General features: G+C 37.0%; 1 protein-coding gene across 9 annotated transcripts in view; it reads right to left on the reverse strand.

Moving 5' to 3' along the window:
• ical1 (islet cell autoantigen 1-like) overlaps nt 1–14,963 on the reverse strand; it is a 30,358-nt gene that overhangs the window by 4,370 nt on the left and 11,025 nt on the right. For 4 of the 9 annotated variants that reach the window (XM_067459242.1, XM_067459240.1, XM_067459243.1 and 1 more), the window contains 12 exons: nt 11,599–11,671; nt 11,221–11,344; nt 9,275–9,473; nt 9,068–9,193; nt 8,874–8,972; nt 8,710–8,795; nt 7,977–8,014; nt 7,824–7,892; nt 6,215–6,454; nt 3,634–3,903; nt 2,709–2,810; nt 2,496–2,622 (listed from right to left, as the gene is read on the reverse strand). In XM_067459242.1, coding sequence (XP_067315343.1) covers nt 2,507–2,622; nt 2,709–2,810; nt 3,634–3,903; nt 6,215–6,454; nt 7,824–7,892; nt 7,977–8,014; nt 8,710–8,795; nt 8,874–8,972; nt 9,068–9,193; nt 9,275–9,473; nt 11,221–11,344; nt 11,599–11,671 — 1,542 coding nt within the window. In that variant the 3' untranslated portion in view covers nt 2,496–2,506. The remainder of the gene's footprint in view (nt 1–2,495; nt 2,623–2,708; nt 2,811–3,633; nt 3,904–6,214; nt 6,455–7,823; nt 7,893–7,976; nt 8,015–8,709; nt 8,796–8,873; nt 8,973–9,067; nt 9,194–9,274; nt 9,474–11,220; nt 11,345–11,598; nt 11,672–14,963) is intronic. The other 5 variants (XM_067459247.1, XM_067459246.1, XM_067459245.1 and 2 more) reach the window with 5 other exon arrangements.

Consider the following 14,963-nt stretch of genomic DNA (forward strand, 5'->3'; position numbering starts at 1 on the left):
GCAGAATGAGAACATGGATCCATCATGCCTTGTTACCACTGTGCAGGCTGGTGGTGGTGGTGTAATGGTGTGGGAGATGTTTTCTTGGCACACTTTAGGCCCCTTAGTGCCAATTGGGCATCGTTTAAATGCCACGGCCTACCTGAGCAATGTTTCTGACCATGTCCATCCCTTTATGACCACCATGTACCCATCCTCTGATGGCTACTTCCAGCAGGATAATGCACCATGTCACAAAGCTTGAACCATTTCAAATTGGTTTCTTGAACATGACAATGAGTTCACTGTACTAAAATAGCCTCCACAGTCACCAGATCTCAACCCAATAGAGCATCTTTGGGATGCGGTGGAACTGGAGCTTCGTGCCCTGGATGTGCATCCCACAAATCTCCATCAACTGCAAGATGCTATCCTATCAATATGGTCCAACATTTCTAAAGAATGCTTTCAGCACCTTATTGAATCAATGCCACTTAGAATTAAGGCAGTTCTGAAGGTAAAAGGGGGTCAAAAACAGTATTAGTATGGTGTTCCTAATAATCCTTTAGGTGAGTGTAGGACATTGTTCTAGTGGTTTTTGGATATTTTAATCCAAAAATGTTACATATGGTGCATTTAATATGTCTTTTAAAATATCAGCTCATTTGACATTTTTATTACAAGGCTAAATTAGTTTTAAAAAATAATTATATTAATTAATTAATAAGTCATATTATTTGCAAACAATTAATTTTACTTTGAAACATACATGTTTCATAAGATGTGCCCACTTGCATGTATTCAAGGTGTATGGAGTGGACATTTTTCATTATTATTTAAAGGTCCCATGGCATGGATTGTTTTATTATTTTATAATGTTTCCTGAGGTGTACTTATATTATTAGTATGGTTTTTACATCAAAAAATGTTACAATTTAGAAATAAAAGGTATTTTTTCTATACTGATATTAGCCCTCTGGCTTGAATGCTCTGTTTCAAGGGGCGTGTCTGCTGTAAAACAGCAGTAAAAACACCCACTGTTGTGATTGGCTGACATCTGCATTTGAAATTAATTTACGTGCAGGGGGGTTGGTTTAGTCAGTCGCGAGCAGCAGCATCACTGCCAGTCCAGGCAGAGACAGAAAAAGCTGGGCAAAAAATGCTGACAAAGTGTTATTGTACCGTTTTGTTGAGAGCGCTGTGGGTGCGCAAATTTATTTCGTTTGTATCTGAGAACTCTAAATAAACACGAGTGAACTTTGCAATGTTATTTCTCTCACAAAATGCTTTCACTGCTGCTAACACCAAACAAACACGATATCGACATGAATACAGTAAGAGCTTCTGTTGAACAGCTTAACAGCGGTTTGGACAAGTATGCACTGCAGATATACGACATTGACAGATCTGAACATTATAAAGAGCGTTCTTTGATTGCTCTCTGCAGTTTAATCATTGAAATAAAAGATTTTTTTCATGCTACTAACAGAAACAACGTCAAGTTCCTAGTTTTAGTCACTGGCTTGATTCACTGATGCATCAAGAAGGCCAGCGTCGGGACTTACAGTATTAAACGATTTAGAAAGAAAGTCTGTGTGAACTTGAATGATTATCTACACATCACTGATCCCAGACCAGGCATTAATGAAGTCACTCACTGTTTGTGGCGGTGCTGTTGAATCCATATGGTAAAGCCTGTGCTGCTGACATCGTGACTGATAAACTGAATCCGTTCTCTACTAATTTTCTGGGCGGGCAAAGCAGAGGAAGGGGCGGTAACCTTTCCTGATGACATCATCAACAGGAGAATTCTAGATCAGCTCATCTGAGCTCTCATTTTCTTAAAGGCAGAGAAAGACAGCCAGAACTCGGTTTACACTGATCAAAACTTCTAGCCTCTTGGGGACAATATTCAGGCTAGGGGAACTCATATTAATGTTGAAAAACCTCATAAAATTACTTGCCATGGAACCTTTAAATAATGTTTAAGCTTTAGCAATTGTAGGTGCTTTTGTCCTTTTTTATATTTATTTTTTGTACATCTCTATTTCGCTTTACTTTTATTTCAGTTATAGTTTTAGTCATTTTAGTACTTAAATGCAATTATTTTACAAAATTCCAGGGCAATTTTTTTTTTTAATTATGTTTTGGGCCTTTTTGTGCCTTTATTGAATAGGACAGTAGAGATTTTGACAGGAAAGCGTGGGGTGGAGAGAGAGGGGAACTGGATCAGCAAAGGAGCTGGGAATCAAACTCCGGCTGCTGTAGCCACAGTTGCGCTATATGTCGGTACACTAACAACGGGGCTATAGGTGGCGACCCAAGGCAACATTTGTTTTAATTTTCTATAATGTACTTTACGTTTTTATCTAATAATTATATTTATATGCATTTCACTTAACAAAAACATAACTAGTTTGTTACTAACATAACTACACCAAAACCAACATGAATAGACAGAGTCATTTTTATAAACCCGGAACCTGTTTGTCAATGATAAATATATACACACTCACACCAACACTCCTCAGGCACTGAGAAACTCCTGATCACTGCGTCCAATAGCGTCTGGGTTGGACAAAGGGTCAAGATCTGCAAAGAGGTTAAACCAGGCAGACATGTCCCTGGAGCTTCCTTTAGGTGCTAAAAGACAGAGACACAAATCACTACAGAAACAGTTAAAGATTGTCAGAGTCCATCTATAGTTTGAAATGTCATAAAACTCTCACCACTGGCAGAAGAATTTGGAGTATTCTGTGTTGGCTGAGATTGTCCTCCACTAGAAGGTGGTTGGAGAGCTGGGGCTTGAAACATAGGTGGAGTCGCCCAGCCTGAATAACAGAAAGAGAATGAATGCATTGTAGGCTTGGGCGGTATCCAAATTTTGATACCGTCAAACCTCCTCCCTATTTTACCTCGGTATACGGTATTACCGTGAATAATTAAAACATTATGTAAGGCTCAGACAGCGTCAACAAACTGTTGGCTTGGCTTATATATATATATATAGGCCTATATTTTTATTTTATTTTTTACATTTGAGCCCCTGCCCCTGAGAAACTCTCTGCGCGTTTTATGCTTACCGTTATGAGACAATTGACTTTTTTTTTTGTGAGTCCCATGTCCACTTGATTTTTGTGGAGTTCATGCTTATTGCTTACATTGCCAGCTGTGTGACAAAAGGCTTCGGCAATATTACAGCATAGTCTGAGGGTGCGCTCGGTTTTTCATCCACGCAGCAGTGAGTGGATGGTGGTTTCGGATATGCGCCCTTAGGTTCAAGGTATTTCCATCTCTCGCGGTCATCTTTTTGTTGCACAATTTGCAAATTGCCTCGTCTGTATTTACCGTCAAAACCCAAAATACTTCCAAACTGCAGAAGTTGTGTTCTTTTTCGAGACCGAATAAATTGAATAAGTATTAGTATTAAATATTTAATAATTAATTGTTGATCAGCAATATGTAAGTTGATCTGTTTTTTTTTTTGACGGTTTGACGGTATTGAAACTGATACCGTTGCTATTTTTAGATCCCGCGGTATACCATTTTACCGTATTACCGCCCAAGCCTAATGCATTGCATACTAGTTACACAACAAAACAGTGCTATTAGTTCCTCCAGCCACTAGAGAGCAAACTAAACGATTTGTCAAACCTGTGGTGCTGAGGCTATGGTCCAGAAGTTGTGATGGCAGGAAGCCAGAGGGTGTGTTTGCAGTTTCTGTTTGCAGTGAGGCGGCAGCAACAGGAGCAGGAGGGGCCTCGAAACAGCCGAAAGCATCCTGCCACGCCTTACTGAACTCACTAGCGCCACCCGCAGCCCCAGGACTCAGCAGATCCTGCAGGAATGCCAGGTCACCTCGTTCTCCCTCCTCTTCTTTCCCTTCAACAGAGTGGAAAGCCTCGGACAGCAGATCCCTGCCTGCTACAATAAACAGAAGATAATGAGGTTTTTAAACTCCAAAAATGGAATTGCTTCTTCAGTACTTTTGTCTTGTTTTCCAGGACAAATATCTAAACATTCTTAACCATATAAAGCCTACTGTATACATTTTTTATACTCAAATTTATAAGGCCTTTAAATTATCAACATAATTAAAACTTTGTTAAAATACCAGAGTGTCTGCGCACACTCTACTACATACCTTCTGTTGTCTTTTTGATAGTTTATTCTTTATTAGCAAGTGTAAGGCCTTTTTCAATCATTCTAAAATTGTCCCCCTTCAGGTTGTGGTCCACTTGTATTATTGATGTGAAATCTTTTTATTAATTACATGAACACTAAAGAGACTAAAGCAAATAAGGTTTAATTTTCTTTTTTAAATCACATATTCGCCATACATTATATATGTGTGTGTGTGTGTGTGTGTGCGTGTGTCTGTGTTACTTTCATCATAAAACAAAAGCATTTAAATTAATTTAACTAAGACAATTGGGATGTATAAAGTGATGAATTATATTTTTATGCATTATATGTAAGTAGTCTGCTAAATGAGATACTGTTAACTATAATTGATCATTTATTTACAAGCTTTCAGAATTCCATCTTACTTTTGGTCATAATTGTGCATCCGGAAAGTATTCACAGCATTTCACTTTTTCTACATTTTGTAATGTTGCAGCCTTTTTAAATTATTAGAAAATTATTAATTTAATCCATTTTGGAATAAGGCTGTAACATAAAATGTGGACAAAGTAAAGCACTGTGAATACTGTCTGGAGGCACTGTAAATATTAGCAACTGCACTAAATATTAGCAGCTGCACCAAATTGCATATTTTTGCAAGGAATGGGCCTTTGAATAAAAGTGAAGTGTTTTTTCCTTATTGCATATGATAATATATTGTATTATGTATAAAGGTTCAATAAACTACTCTATTTCAAAATAAAATATCTGATTATTATGTAAAATGTCAGGCTTTACAGAGTTAAATCAAAACATTTACATTAGTATTAAAATGACATAAGATATTAAGTCTTGTTTTCTCAATAAGGTATCCACATTTTCGAAGAAAAATAATAGTTTGAAAAATCAAAAGCAAAGAAAAATCACAAAAGTGTGAAAGCAACCACGTCCCAGAATTGATTACCGAATTGAACCCGGGTCGGGGACCTAGTAACATTGCGGGGTTCGACCCGGGACGAGCGCTGTGTGAACAAAAGCCAAAACTAATGCCGCAACGTGTACGTAGTTATCGTGCGACTCCTAGAGCTTGTTTTTTCAATAATACAACCCTGCAGTGCCAGAAGAACTAATTGGTGTTTTAAACGCAGAGTGTTCGTATACAAAAGAAACTAAAATTAAACAAGCAGAAATGTGCGCAAACTGGACACAAGTCGAGACCACGGAGCTCCTTACTATCCGTGCTGAAGCTGAGATCGCTCGCCATTATACGTCACATCAGGATGTCACGTGTCAACTCGATCCGGGAACGTTACGGGTTGTGTGTGAAAGCGCACATATTACGGTATTTCGCTGGCAGTGTGAATGGACCAAATATTGCGGCCCGGGAACAAATGCTGGGTCGCATTATCCGTGTATTTGCCGGAATCGCAGTGTGAAAGGGGCTTTAGGGAAGACAAATTCATTAGTATTTTTACAACAATTGCAGATTATGTTTTAAGCTTAAAATCACTTAATTTTGAAACATTTGTTTTAGAAAACAAAATGTAATATATAATTTTGCTTAAATGTATCTTGGTTTTAGAATGTTTAGAAATTTGTACAAGACTAGACAAAAATACTGAGAAAAAAAATCATGCAGCACAAAACAAATAGGAAACTTAAGGAAAAAACAGAGATGCTTCAAGGAGCACATGGTTACATAATTTAAATATAACAGTATGAATGTTAACAGAAATATTAGTGCATCAGAAACAAAAAGCAAAATAAACTTAGGTGAAAAAGAAATCCTAGAGAGAGTGCATTTAAATCACACAGACCACAAAAAGAATGGAAATAAATAAAGCACAAGCAAAGTAGTTTTTAGGAATGCTTTTACAGGTTTGAAGAAAAGGAAGATTACTGTTGTGTTAATAGAGACAGGGTAAGAAACCAGTTCAGAAGAGAATCCAATGAGCATTAAAAGTTTTTGAATATTTCTTATAGAACCTAATACTTATAGATCAGGGTGTTAAAGCACATCCGAAGGAGGTTTAATGTTGATTTTAGAGAGTTAGAACAGGCCGTAAGGAAGCCCTTGGCATTGAAGAGATGTCCAGTCTAGCATTTATACCTATTTCAGATAGTAGGCTGCTGGGTAACGCATCCTGCTTTTCCTCATATGAGGCGCCTGTGTCCCACTGAATAGCAGGCAGCCTCGATATCTGAGGCTGCATAGCGGACATAGACGGTTGTAGGGATGGGGTCAAGGTTGGAGTAAGAGAAGGGACTGAGCCATGCTCAGGGGTCATTAACAGAAGGTCATCATCTGTGCTAGATCCACCAATGGGGCCTAATTGTTCATTCAAGGCTGCTGTGCAGGGGCGGAGGTGAACATGAGAGATAAAAACAGACATACTGTAAATACAAGCTGGAAAATGCACTAGAAGTTGCACTGACTAGACAAAAAGTTGATTAATTATACCGCTATTTGATGCTTAAGTCTGTACCAACTAGTCATGGATCATGACTTCAGTTGCTGCTTCTTCACTGCGACAGTAAGGGCTGGGTGTAAATAAAACAATACAAAATACCAACCAACTGAAATATGTATTGGGGTATGTACATTTATATGGAGTACTGCCAGTACTACTGTAAATAAAGAAACACAGATTAATTTAAAAAAATTGCTTAATATAAAACAACTGCACTTGTATGACAATGCAATTTGCAGGGTTGGGCGATACACATGATAAACTGGCAAATATTTGACAACGGTAGAAATTTTGCAATACCAAAAAACTTGTGACTTTGCAGTGTTACACTGTCATGCTTTTTAAGTCTTGATAGTTTTGTCTTGAAAGTGATTTTAAGCCATTCAATCAATAAAACAAAAAATAATCAATTTGGTACACACAAAAAGCAACACAAAGTTGTCAAAAAAGTATTCAAGTACACACAGTTGGTTGTCTTAAGCGAATGTAAACAGTTGGGAAATCACTGCCGTTGTTACATTAATGTTTATCAAACATCAAGAGAAAAATAACTCAAAGCTCTTGACTGATAAACTTTAATTAACAGTGTAGACTGGGCAGTGTTTTATCCTACATTCGATTAATTTATTCAATTTGGTAGTATTTTGTACTTCTGTTCTGTTGTATCTATTTGTCCTATTACTGACTGATTTCCTATCTTCAGCAAGCATTCATAAATTTTTACTTTAATATTAGTACTTATATTAGTTAATAGTAAATAATTGTGAATTTTTAATGTGAATGTTAATGTTAATTGTTAAAAAGGCATAGTAACAACATTATTTCCAGCAAAAATAACTACGTTGTTGGTTATATCACCCACCCCTAGCAAGCAGTATGAATTGGACAATGGAGATATGCAAGCGTTTGTTTCTCACACACATCAGATTCACAGAACATTTATGGTCCTGTATATAAGAATTATAAAAAGTGACTATTTACATACAAAAGAATGCTTTGCTTTGAATCAGAATATAACAATATTCGGTTTGTGCATTAAGCAGATTAAGCCAATATTCCGGTTTCTGGAAATCCGAATAAGACAGCTGGCATATGCCAATATTAATCAGAATCTGCCATGACTGAACACTGTGTGTCCAAACAACAACTCTCTGTGATATTAGATACAGGGTATTTCTCTGACTAGTAATTAATAACAATGAGTTGTCATGCAAGGCCTAGTACGCAAACACACACACACACACTTACCAGAGTCCAGACTGGCACACAAAGAACTGTCAGACCCTCTACTCTGCCCATCTACAGCATAAGCAGAAACTGGTAAAGATTTAAAAAAAGAACATCTAAGAAGTATGAGCTTTTGAGTGTTTTCCCAGAATGTGTTTAAAAAGCTGAACATACCAGTTTCACCCAGCTGTTCATCTTCAAGTGAAACAAGACTGAAACATAAACATACAAACATCAAATTAAATTGATAGACACACTGATGCATGACTAAATGGATGCCTAATTTCTAAGATGGGAAGAAATGATTCACATCACTATGACATGCACAGTATATCATAAGAATTACTAACACCTTAAATTAAATCTAAATTGACAAATTAAAGTGAGTCACTCGATATTTCTAGGAACCGTGTTGGCCTAACAGTTGTCACAAAACAGTACTACGGCATGTCTAACACAGATGGCACAGAAATAAATACACAGTCTCATCTGCTACTGCCAAAACAGGAAATGACAGTGGACTGTGTTTCCTGTTCACGAAGGCAGCAGGGGTTTCTAATAGAATTACAATGTTCCACTCACAGATCAGTAACCAAAGCCTTCAAAGAGGCCTCTCGGCTGAAGATACCCAATCTGAGAGAATTGGAGGGTTGCAGGGAATGAGGAAAGAGAGTGAATGAGTGATCTGACAATGAGAGGCAAGTGAGGCGCCGCCAAGGGAAATGTTTTGTTGATGAAAAAGATGAAAATGAAAACTAGGACTGCTAGATGTGTCTGTGTGAGATTCACTGACGAAGAAATGTATGCTACACACAATATACACTATAATGTAAAGAACGAGCTGAAAATCAGCAAAATGGCTGGTTAATGTCCAGAAATGCTGCAAAATTTCTGACGGAGTTCTCACTTTTCTGAATGTCTCTTTTTGTCCTTGTCTTTGCGGTCCTCTGATAGATGTGCAGAGGCAATCTGGTCCAATGGGTCCCTCAGTTCCTGTGATGAGACATCTAGTCAAATGCGGACTTCACATCACAAGAGTTTTTTTTCTGACATTTGTGCATGGTCACCTACTTTGAGGGTTGTGAACTGGTAGGGTACATATCCTTTGAAGGCCTCATGGATGCCAGACATCACATGTGCAGTCTTCTCCCAGTACTGTAGGAGTGTTGTCTACAGAAAAAAACAATTCAAGAAGAAAAATGTTACCAAAATAAGGGTAAAACGAGATAAATTAGAAAAAATTGGTGGAAGGAATTAAGTTTTACCTGGTAAGTGCATAATGAATGTGAAAGCATGTTGCAGCGACTGGCTCCCAGCATGTCCACTTTCTGACAAACATCATTCTTCAGCTTATCGAAATGCACTTTTGTTCCTCTTACCTGGGCCTGAACCTGATCACAAACACACACGGATATTTCAACCTCCATGAATATAGATAGAATCCCTCCTTCGCTCACTTTGTGTGGTCTCACCTTGCGAAATTTCTCCAGTTGTTTGTAAGTATCTGGGTCTAGTTCCTGTGAGACGTCCTTCATCCAGAGCAAAGCTCCCCGATACTCAGTCCGGGCTTTCTCCATCCGGCTTACTGTCAGCAGGGTGTCAGCGATGGCTCTCCTCCGGAATGTCTCCACTTCCTGTTCAAATCGATGTAAAGGGGTACACAGAGCCAACCTGGGCATGACAGAGGAAAAGATAACAAGGATATTGTTATCACTGACTAAATCACTGATTAAAGATGAGTGTTCAGTAGCATGCAACATCCAAGATTGTGGGTTTACTCATTTTTGTGTTTTTAGTTTGTAGAATATAGAAATATTCTTTCTAGGGCTTCCAAAGTAACTTAAATGAACAATTAACAAAAGATTTAACTGAAATGAAATTTGTATAAATTATGCTAACATTCTTATACTCACCAATGTTGCATTTATTTGATAAAAAAATACAATAAACACATGTAGTATTTAATTTGAAAATTGTTAATTCAAATTGTAATATTTCACAATATTAAAGCTGCAGTAGGTAACTTTTGTAAAAAAAAAAATAATAATAAAAAAATCTGTCATTATGTTCATTATTAAGTGGAGTCTTTGCTGGGCCCTCTTCAGCTGGTAAGAGATGTAACTGACCATGTCAGGTCTGCTGACAAGTAAATGCCAAGGAACTTCAAAAACTCTTCACTCTCTCCACCTTTCTCTCCTAATATACTGAAAGCAAGATGCACAGTGCATCTAATCTTCTAAAGTCTATTATTGTGAGAGATGTCTTTTATCTATAGATATGTCTATAATAAGAGATGTCTTATGTATTATCATCTCTTTAGTTTTTTGTGACATTAAGGTCCAGATTATTATAAGTACACCACTCCACCAGATGGTGAACCTCCTCCCTGCAGGCTGTTTCGTCGTTATGCATTATCAGTCATGGTTAGCCTGACAAGCCAGATGCACATCAAGATGTTTGGTCTGGAAACTCACCATTGACAGGGCTCAATCCGAGGGGCGGGATAAACGGTTGTCTTTCAAACTCCCTCTGCACGCGATAGGATAGCACTACCACCAACCAGAGAAACGAAGGTGAAACAGAGCTCGCTGACAGATTAAACATTCGCCGTATCTGGTCAGCAAAACCCCGAACACATCTTCCCTTTTTAAGAATGACTTCAGTGCCGTTCTTTGTTCTTTTCTCAGAGAAAAGCTTAACTCCAAGTCTTCCAGAATCGCGGTCAAAGCTGATTCGAAAGACCGCCACCGTTTGCCAGTTTCTCTGTTTACTAGAAAACGCAAACGCAACTCGGCAATCGTCATTATGGCCCCGCCCACCGACTCTATACACGATGTGATTGGTCCGGCAAGAGTTAGGGGAATATAGCTCAGAAGGGTATTGAGAGTTCCTAGACGACACTTGCGGGCAGATTAAATTTGCTGCCGATAGGGTGCGTCTAGATTTCTAGACTAAGTCATGGTAGTATCGTCTGCAAATTTAACTATGGTGTTGAAGGGGTAAATGGGAGAGCAGTCAAAGAGTGTGTAAAGGAGAGGGCTGAGGACACACTCCTGCAGTGCTCCTGTATTCAGGATCAAAGTTGATGAAGTGCAGCCTGACAGTTTGGGGTTAGCTGGGGAACGCTTGTTTTTTCATACTATATTTTAAACAGCTAAATAAATAAAGAGCAGGTAGCACTGGATAAGTGCAAACTGAAACTACGAATTTTCAACGTCAAATAGGTGGGTTGCCTGATCGACTGTCTAATAAGCTTCAATTCAGGTTCCCCTGTTTGATGGCGAGTTGTTGGATAACTAATTCATTAGTCAACCATCACGTCTTTTTCCCTAACTGTGACGTAATAAATAATGACATATGCACATAATAACTACCAAAATATGAATATTATTTTAATTTTTTTCAAATTTGTTCCCACCTTTGCTTGGCAGAACAGCAGAGGGCTTTACTGGTGGCATCCATCATACTGCCTGCTTTTGTTTTATCATGCTCTGCCTGGAAGCGCAGAAACAAGCCAAGCTCATTTTCCTCTTGAGAAAGGTCTGAAGAGAACAGGGGGCAAAACATGGTTATTACCACAACATTAACTCCTAGTATTAGTAACGATATATGGCTGTGTTGAAAGCACTAGAACCACAAAACCAACTTCATAGAGTTTATCTTATAACTGACTTTTTGACTGTAAAAGTACACATGGAAACGGAGAAAATGTATGCAATAGCTTCCAAAACAAGCTGAACAAGACTTCTAGTGTTTGTGCACACAAAGAGGGTGGAAGATCATGTTCCTCACTCACGTGTGATTCTTTGCTGGTATTTCTCAATCACTTTCAGGAGTTCCGTGCAAGTGTTCTGGACTGAACGGAAAAACTGAAGGAAACATACACACATTATAAGTAACAAATGTATTTTAAAAGTTGTTCATTTTAGTTTTTTATTATAAATGTTAAAAAAGAAGCAACATTTTTAAGTTTGTTGCTACACACCATTAAATCTCTGAGCGTTTCATTCTCTTCAGCATTTATAAACTCAGACAGAACATTGGGTCACCCACACTAAGATCTCCAAAAACCCAGAAAAAACACATTAGAATAAAAAAAGCCTTTCCAGTCTCGCTGTCATGGCAACAAAGGATGTTAAATCCCTGACAGTCTGAGAGAGCAGGAGAATGCGTATACGTGTGCTCTACCGGAAAGAAGAAATCCACAGAAATGTGTGCAAACAATCAAATGACTCATTATGGCTGAGCTGCCTTTGTTCTAGAGTTTCGAAAGCTAGAAATTGGATATATATTCTCCAAATATAGAAATAGGACTATTTTGCAGCATTTAATAGTGGGATGAAAATATTGGGCTGTAGAAAATACTCAATAACTCAAGTTCTAAGACCTTGAGAATAGTAGTAAAAACACTACTGTTCCATATGTTTGGGGTCAGTTAGATTTTTTTAAAGAAATAATACTTGTATTATTCAGCAAGGATGCATTAAATGGGTCAAAAGTTACAACAAAGATATTTAGAATGTTAAAGATTTCCATTTCAAATAAATTAAGTTTTTTTGAACATCAAAATAATTAAAAGCATCCTGAAAACAATGTATGACTGTTTTCACAAAAATATTAATCAGCACAATTATTTCAAAAAATTATGATAATAATAAATTTTACTTAAGCACCAAATCATATTCAGAATTCAGCAAATTCGAAAGATTTCTGAAGACCATATGACACTAAAGACTAGAGTAATGGCAGCTAAAATAAAAAAACAGCTTTGTCATCACTGGAATAAATTAGATTTTAAATATTAAAATAAAAAACAGTTATATTGTATTAAAATGTAAATTATACACTTTAAATTGTATTCACATTTCACAAAATTATATTGTTTGTATTTATACTTTTTAACTGTAGTTTAGATTAAATAATCGCTTCTTTGTTAAATATATGAGACATCTATCAAATACAATGAAAAATCTTACAAAGCCCACACTTTTGAAAGGTAGTGTAGGTGGTAATTTAGCAGAAGTTGTTATCCAAAGCAACTTGCATTATACTCATTGCAGGCCACAATGGTGATGGATCAGGGCTTGCAACAGCAACCTTCTGATTACCAGCTCTAAGCTCTGCCACTTTCCAAAAATAGTCAGAAACATTCTTCTGACAGATCTTTTTTTAAGAGTAAAAACACACACTTTATTCTCTTCCAGGTAAGTGACCAAAATGTTTGGTCTATCAGTGGGGTCATCTTTGTCTTAATATATGTTCATGTGCATCTAATTAAATATGGCATCTACTCAGACTAAGGACCATGTGTGCTAATGAGTGTGGTTGCTCTGCAGGTGAGGCCAAGATGCAGGTTACTGTTTAACTCCCGAGCACAGGTCAGACAAACAGAACACCCTCAGGAATCAGATTTGTGCAACAGGCTCTCCTAAACAAACACGGCTATCGAAGTTTCCCATGTAAAATCCTGCCACCATAAAGAAGATGGTTTTAAAGCTAAGAGGAAATAGAGCTTTGTGAGAAAACAGGATAAAAGCGATTCACTCGGACACAATGGCAGCTGTGGTTTAAGTAGAAAGAACATGGATACAGCCGTTCGTTAAACAAGCAGAAAAGGGGCTTATGTGGGCCTCTCTGCTGCTCTCTCGCACACTGGCACAGCCACGAAACCATCTAATGACCCGTAAACCAGGATATGCTTACGTGTAACAGCCAGAGGCAGGACAAGATCAGACAAGCACACATAAACAAACACACACACACACTTCCTTATACTTTGAGTGGTCTGCTGATTTATTGAAGGTCTTAATTCAAAGTAATCAAAGAGCCACTTTGTTTTATAAAAGTTAATCAGCAGTGGTGAGGAAAGTTTCTTTTAAAAGTAATGCACTACAATATTACGTTACTTCTTAAAGTAACTAGTTACTTTTTATGGAAAGTAATTTGGTATGTTACTTTTGCATTACTTTTTCTCACCTCGGCTATACATAAATTTTTCTCTTTCAGACCAATATAGAATTATTCTGGGCTTGCTTGTTTGTTTTTTAATAACATGTTCCATTTTTTTTCTCTCGCAAATGTAAAGGCCCTGACAGGAGAAAAGAGTTCAACCCTTACTTCAGGAATAAAAAAAAGAAATATAAATGTGATCTGATTTAACTAAAGATGGATACATTTAACTAAAGGAATGTATCCAGCATGTCGAATGTCAGCACCAAATTCGAATTTGGCATGTGCAAAGTTATTCATTAATTAAGTGATATCAAATAAAGTATTTTATATTATATATATATATATATATATATATATATATATATATATATATATATATATATATATATATATATATATATATATATATATTATTTAAGCATTTCCAACATTTAGTCTAGAACTACAATAACCATCATGTTTTCACAGCACATACTGTGCAAATTTCTCTGCACTTACTCCCTGTTTCTCTCAACATGGGTACAGGAGAGCTGTCATTTAAAAAAACAAAACAAAAAACAAAGTGTTACTTATTTCTAAAATTAGCTCATATGTTCTTATCAAAAGTAATGCATTGCTTTACTTGATACTTAATTTAAAAAATTGCATTATGTAAGATGCGTTATTTGTAATGCACTGTTAACCTATGTCAACTAATAGAGGGTAGAGATCTTCATCTCTCACACATACAGTCCCCCAAATACAACACGTTCACACTGAGTGTTAAAATGTATCCAGGGCCAGGCTTAATAAAAATCAGATCTTAAAATCTGGAGTGCGAGGTCAGAAATAAACAATTTTCGGTTGGGCTTCAAAATTTCCAACTTTTTAAAGGGACAATTCACCCAAAAATATGACAATCAATCCGCTGATTCATGACCGTTTGAATCTTTATTTGAGGTTTGAAAACAAACGTGGAAGAGAAGACAATGCTGAATTAAATCGTAGTTTTTGGTATTTTTGGACCAAAATGTATTTTCGATGTTTCAAGAGATTCTAATGAACTAACTGATGTCACATATGGACTACTCTGATGATGTTTTTATTCCCTTTCTGGACATAGACAGTATAGTGTGCATACACTTAGAAACACTCTAAGACTAAATATAAAATATCTTAAACTGTGTTCTGAAGATGAATGGAGGTCTTACGGGTGTGGAACAACATTAG

This window comes from Pseudorasbora parva, chromosome 12 (genome assembly GCF_024679245.1).
Source record: "Pseudorasbora parva isolate DD20220531a chromosome 12, ASM2467924v1, whole genome shotgun sequence".
Taxonomy (NCBI): Eukaryota; Metazoa; Chordata; class Actinopteri; order Cypriniformes; family Gobionidae; genus Pseudorasbora; species Pseudorasbora parva.